Source organism: Erigeron canadensis, chromosome 3 (assembly GCF_010389155.1).
Source record: "Erigeron canadensis isolate Cc75 chromosome 3, C_canadensis_v1, whole genome shotgun sequence".
Taxonomy (NCBI): domain Eukaryota; kingdom Viridiplantae; phylum Streptophyta; class Magnoliopsida; order Asterales; family Asteraceae; genus Erigeron; species Erigeron canadensis.
This window is the reverse complement of record NC_057763.1, coordinates 38,346,662-38,352,850: the sequence shown is the minus strand read 5'-3', so window position 1 is coordinate 38,352,850 and position 6,189 is coordinate 38,346,662. Positions and strand designations below refer to the sequence as shown.

The window sequence follows — 6,189 nt, the reverse complement described above, 5'->3', positions numbered from 1 at the left end:
AAAATTAATCGTATGTCTGTTGAAAGTTGAATGGTCATATATATATAACCAGTATCAGAATAAGGAACTGAAATCGATCTAACAGTCATTTCTAACTTTACTAGTAAATTGCAATTAAATTTGAGATGGGTGTGTACTCGATCGTACGTGTACGCAGCCGTGTAATCATGACTAACAATGTACTAATATAATTACATTACGTACATAAGGAAATATACTAATTAATACTTGGGTTTACTACAAGGAAACTGCAAACTACACAATATTTAGCTAGGTACATTATCCAGACGTCATATGTGTGCGTGTGAGTATATAAAAAAAAACATATTATATATAGAAATTAACTTACAAAGATTACAAACATGAAATATGAAGTAGTACTAGTACTGGCTTTCGGACGAGCTCATCAATAGTTGTTCCAAATAATCGGCACCCAAATCCTCCAACACCAACCTCTCTTTCTGATCAGAAACGGCCAGTTTATCATCGCCTCGTTTAGTCGTCCTTTGAGAGTGTCGTTTTTTAAGGGCCACAACCGGGGAACACCCTTGTTCGAAACCACACGACCTCATCTTCTTATTAAGTGATGCCTTCACTTTGTCCTCAGGAAAATTCAACACAGCCAATGACCCTCTTGTGGACAAGGCTGCCTCATCATAAGCCATGGCCGCTGCCTCCGCGCTATCAAACGTCCCTAGCCATACACGAATGCCTTGCCTTGTCGAATCCCTTATCTCCGCTGCAAACTTTCCCCATGGCCTCCGCCTCACACCGCGATATGAATTGTTGTTGCTAGCCTTTGACTACGTACATTCACAAACAATTTAGTAACTATAATTAATTAGCTATGTTAAATATATATATATATATATATATATATATAGGGGATGGTAATATAAGGCTGTTAGGTACCGAAGTTTAAGTGTGAAACACTCCCATATTGGTTTTTTTTTTTAATCCATAAAAATCATGGGCCATATATGTGATTTTATATACAGAATGTTATTTTTTGTTACTTATTTATGAAATATTTTTATATGCACAATTATATTGTATACTATAAATATAAATTCTGAAGAAAATAAATTAAAGCGTATGTACAATTTGTTTACTGGCTGTAGTTGCAGAAGCTTCATCGTCTTTGAAGGCACCAACGGACAAGGAACTCGATTTCGACGAGTGATTATCAAGATCCACTGTTGATGCCTTGTTTGCCTGATCTGCTGCAACTGCAAGCATGTCCGAAAGTAGCATATCTTGATCATCAGAAGTAGAGTCGTTATCTAGATTGAAGGGCAGCGAGTCCTGCCAGAAAATGAGCTCATCATGCTGAGAACATGAAGATTCCTGGGGCGGGTAGTCGGAGCTCCGGCGATTAGTGAAATAAGCATCCATGGAATTGAAGACACGTGTATATATATATATATGAATTGTATATATATGCTGCTTTAAAATTAAGAGACTCTACTATTTAACTCCTTATAGGCTTATATAAACAAAAACCTAGCTAATAACTACGTCCATACAATTATATTGTTTTCAAGTAATTTTTCTAACGTAAAATACATTACGTACCATTTAAATAATAAATATCTTTTTCAGGCTTAGAAGAGTTTATTTTATTTTTATCTTATTTTTTAAATAGCTGATGATTCATACATTATTTATTTTTAGCTACCGTATATATATATGTTACCACCAAGAATTACACAGTTAATACTTTTTGAGTCATCACTATTCACTACTACAAGACTACAATTGGTCTACCATCACGAAGTCAAGAGTCGTGACATGTGTTGTTCGGGACCTAAAAGCATATGTGGCCCACGAGTGGGAACGTAGGGGCATAGAAAAGACAACAGATCGATATGATATAATACTCCGTATGATTTTTCTTTTGGAAGTTTTTGTGTATATAATTAATCTTCCTATTTGTATGTGTATGTTCTTATACTTGCTTGATTTTGTAAACCAACCTTTCTACTCGGTTTAATTAAATCTTTATATTCCTATATATTTTCATTTTTGTTTACCAGGGTGATATGGAAAAAATAGAGTAATTGAGAGAACCCTAGCTCCGGTACCATAATTGGATATTCATCGACCCATTCTGTATGATTAGCCATATGATGCTGATACAATACCTCCATCCTAATCCTTACATGATCTGGACACCCGAAGAATCGAATCAACGTATTTAAACTTCACATGTGAGTCTAGGTTTCATTGACAACGAGTGTCTTTAAGGAATTACTTTTTATGCCAAGAGATTTTCTTACCACTAGGTTAACTCCTTGTTGATTACCAGGGTGATATATATCGTCCCAATATGTTATTTTTTGTATTGTATAATAATAGAAAATGATTGTCACACGACATATGTCTTCCCAATCGCCCCTCTCATGACAAAGTCGTGGCCATAGAAAATTTGATTTTTTTAGTCAAAGCTATAGATCTTTTTGTCATTCAGCGAGCTTTGGCCACAAAAAAGAAGTCGCGGACAAAGTATCGTGCCAAAATCTCATTTTTCTTGTAGTGTCTTATATTCATTCTTATAAATGTTTATTATTTAGTTATTTGAGAATTTTAAATTAGTTTCATGACTTTTAGAAAGTTTAGATATGTACTTTTGTATTTGGTTTACTGTTATCCACGTTTTTTATGTAAATTTTATTAAAATTGAACACCGAAAGTATAACAACTCTTGTTATATTATACGTGTGTATATAAAAAGTAAGTAAAGAGTATGTACTATTGGCATGGATATGTAAGTGGATATGTCGGAAAAAATGTATTGCCGTGACATTAATATGACGACAAAAATGCTATAAGAAAGAAGTCATAAGGATGCCTTACTTTCGGTAGATGAAGCTTGGACAACAAACGCTTTTCAGATCGTACGAGAAGTCGAGAATAAGTATCCGCGCATTGAGATGGTGGGGTGAAAGATTATAAAGTGTGATAGGCCACAGAGTGTGATAGCCAAATATCTTAACCGTACGGGTTCTGCCACCGGATTTAAAAATTCGTCGAAAGTATATCAAATGACATCTTTAATGAAAGAGCATGAAATTTTAAAAACACTCATATAACTTTTATAATTTATCGATGTACGGTTTTTGAGATAAATTTTGAATGAATTGGAGGAAAGAGGAGAACGAAAAAATAATTGGTTGAGATTTAAGGAAAGAGAAAGGGTATTATAATTATTTTTGGTAAATATAGAATAGATAGAGAGACATTTTAGGAAAGTAAATGTCGAAATTTAAAATTTAGGCAGGAGAAATTTGCTTTATAATATAGTATAGATATACTTTTTTTTTTTTTTATTTTGAATACAAATAATTTCGCTCGAAACTTCATGTCGTCTCTCGACGATAATTAAGAGGTCTAACATACATTATTTTAACCGGGTCCGTACTAGAGAGTTTCTTCGACGTAAAAATGTAAATGCATATATACTCCGTATTAACTTAGAATACATAAATATATTTGTTATTATGTTAAGACTTCTTTTAAAAAAGGATGATCTCTACATAAAACCTTTTTCTCATACACAAAAACATCAAACATTGTTCTGGCTAAAATATTTCGTGTAAAGATCGATCATCATCATTTGTTAAAGGATATTCATATCTTTTCCAACCCTTGATGTTAAATTAAGTGGCCATAAAACCTTAATTTGTTTACTTTTCCGTAAATATTTGAATACCGACAACATATTTCTGTGAAAAATAACTTACATAATTAATTAATAAAATTAATTAAGTTTGTTCTCGTTTAACAATTTTTGGACAAGGCTAATTTTTCAACCCTCATTCCCTCAATCACATGTCATGATAAGTGGGCAGGACCGATTAAATTTTGATTTTAACTTCCCGTTTCAAAATGAAGTTTGGATTATTATAATATATAACTCGGGCTATGAAAAAGGCTATCTGCACAACCTGAAGAGCACTCTACTTACGGCCCATTTAAGAACGTCAACACTCAACCCTCATGAGTCATGACTCAACCAGTCAACACTATTACTTAGAAAACACACATATAAAATGAAAACATTATATTATATTTTATTAAAATTAAAACATTAGATCAAAAATACTTTAAAAACTATATATTTATTAGAAAAATTCATTATTAAAATAAAGCATTATATCAACGTTGACTTCCCTTGTAGGTCTCAAATGTGTTCAATACTTCAAATGTCTTCGATGATCATGTTATATAAAACCACACGAACCTTAGCTTATTGACAATAATTAAATCATCAAAGCATCAATCAAATTTCGTATTATTGTCGCCTACTTAATACAGTAATTTGGATGACGGTGATCATATTATTTAGAGAAACTATCTATTTATATAATTGTAAAATGATATTTAATACTTTGAAACGTTTTATAGATATAAATAGTTGTAAAATATATTAGTTAATTTAATCATGTAGTTAAATGTTAATTCAAGTTAGACTAGATTAAATATGTAAAGTCGTGTTTTTATTTGGAGTGCAAGTCAAGTAACCGACTGATATGGAATGTCTAGTTTAAGGTAATAAGTCGAATTTGTATTAGACTAGGAAACCTCTTAGGATATCCCCTCTTCTATATAAATAGAGGAGGGGGAGCCGATTATAATGGAACCATCAAACATACGAATAACTTGGAATAAAAGGCAAGGCAATTCGATCTAATATTCTATCTCTTGTTCGATCTTAACTTGTACGTGTTTTCTAGTCGGCAAAAACAAATAGTCAAGGGATATCTTTGGTTTTTGTGACGAATTAAGTAGAAAGCAAAAGGGTTGTATGAACAGCTTTAGGGGTATTTGGTTACATATTTATTGTATTCGATCATAAACAGGTAATAAAAGGCTGTGAAATTTCGAATATAATAAGGAGGATTCACACGTGGACTTAATTGCTAGGAGGATTTAATTAAACACCTCAAATAATTAGCTTGGTGTTTTTGGTTAAACTTAGTTGAGTTCGACATTGTTTCGGGTATTCAAGCTTAACAAGAGTCGACGGTTAAACTAAGGTTTTGTTGGGTAGTCTAAAATTTCAACAATGGCTAAATTTAGCTATGTTTGTTTTTGAAAAAATCAATTTCGATTCCCTAATTTTTATGATGTTTAGGAATGTCGTCGATATCCAAAGAGTTGGTGACTTGAATACGAACTGAGGGACCGAAAAAAAAGAAAACCTATAATTAATTCAACTTTTTGACTGAAAACTCACATATTATATTAGTTGAAGGAGTTTTAGTAAGGCATAACATCACTAGACAAAAGTCAATTGATCAAGGCATTAGCGGCGACGTCGCCGCTAATACTCTGACACTGATAGGGGCCCCGCTAATTTTCTCTGCCAGATTTACCATTACAGACATGGGGCCCCGCAGTATTAACGGCAACGTCGCCGCTAATACTCTCTCTAGTGGGGTTACACTTTTTTGCCTGGTGGTGTTACACTCCTCGTTTATTAAACATCTACTAGCTTGTCCTTTATCAGTTACACCTCTATTTCATACTCCTCCGTCCCATTTTAATTGTCCTATTTTGACTGGTCAAGTCTTTTTCTTCCGACTTTGACCGTAAATATCTTTGTTTGTGTTATATATTAGTTGAAGAAAGTTATGTCAATGAAAAGTACATTTAAAACTCAATCAGTTCATATATGTTATATCAAGTGTTATATAACACAAACAAATATATTTATGGTCAAAATTGAAAGAATAAGACTCGAAAAGTCAAACTATGACACTTAATATGGGACGGATGAAGTATTTAAGAAAGCTATATATTGATATGAAGTCAAATGATTGCTAATTGGTCATATATATTTTCTGTTGAGTATCAAATAACATTTAATGTTTTTAACTTGTAGATGCGACGGTATAATAGTGGCGGTGGTGGCGGCGTGCGGCAGTAGCGCCGTTTGCGATGTAATGGCGGTGGTAGGGGCGGCAGTGATTGGTGGTGGTGGTAACGTCAATCGGTGGTGGTAATGGTGACGAGTAATGTAGGTTATTGATATATGGGTTTGATGAATGGTGACGAGTAATGCTGGTAATGGCAACGTCGATACGTGGGTTTGATGAATTATTATATAGATAAAATAAATGAGCTATCAATGCATATGATATGACATCCCAAATTTCTCAGACCACGTTTTCTTAGAAGTCAAAA

At 33.2% G+C, this 6,189-nt stretch overlaps 1 protein-coding gene across 1 annotated transcript; it reads right to left on the bottom strand.

Annotated features, from left to right (window-relative positions):
* Positions 1-215: 215 nt before the first annotated feature.
* Positions 216-1,453, bottom strand: LOC122593123 (ethylene-response factor C3-like). The gene is made up of 2 exons (XM_043765481.1): positions 1,102-1,453; positions 216-803 (listed from the first exon to the last, which is right to left on the bottom strand). The coding sequence occupies exons 1-2, from the start codon at positions 1,393-1,395 to the stop codon at positions 381-383; spliced, it is 717 nt and encodes a 238-aa protein (XP_043621416.1). The 5' UTR covers positions 1,396-1,453; the 3' UTR covers positions 216-380.
* Between the last annotated feature and the right edge of the window lie 4,736 nt (positions 1,454-6,189).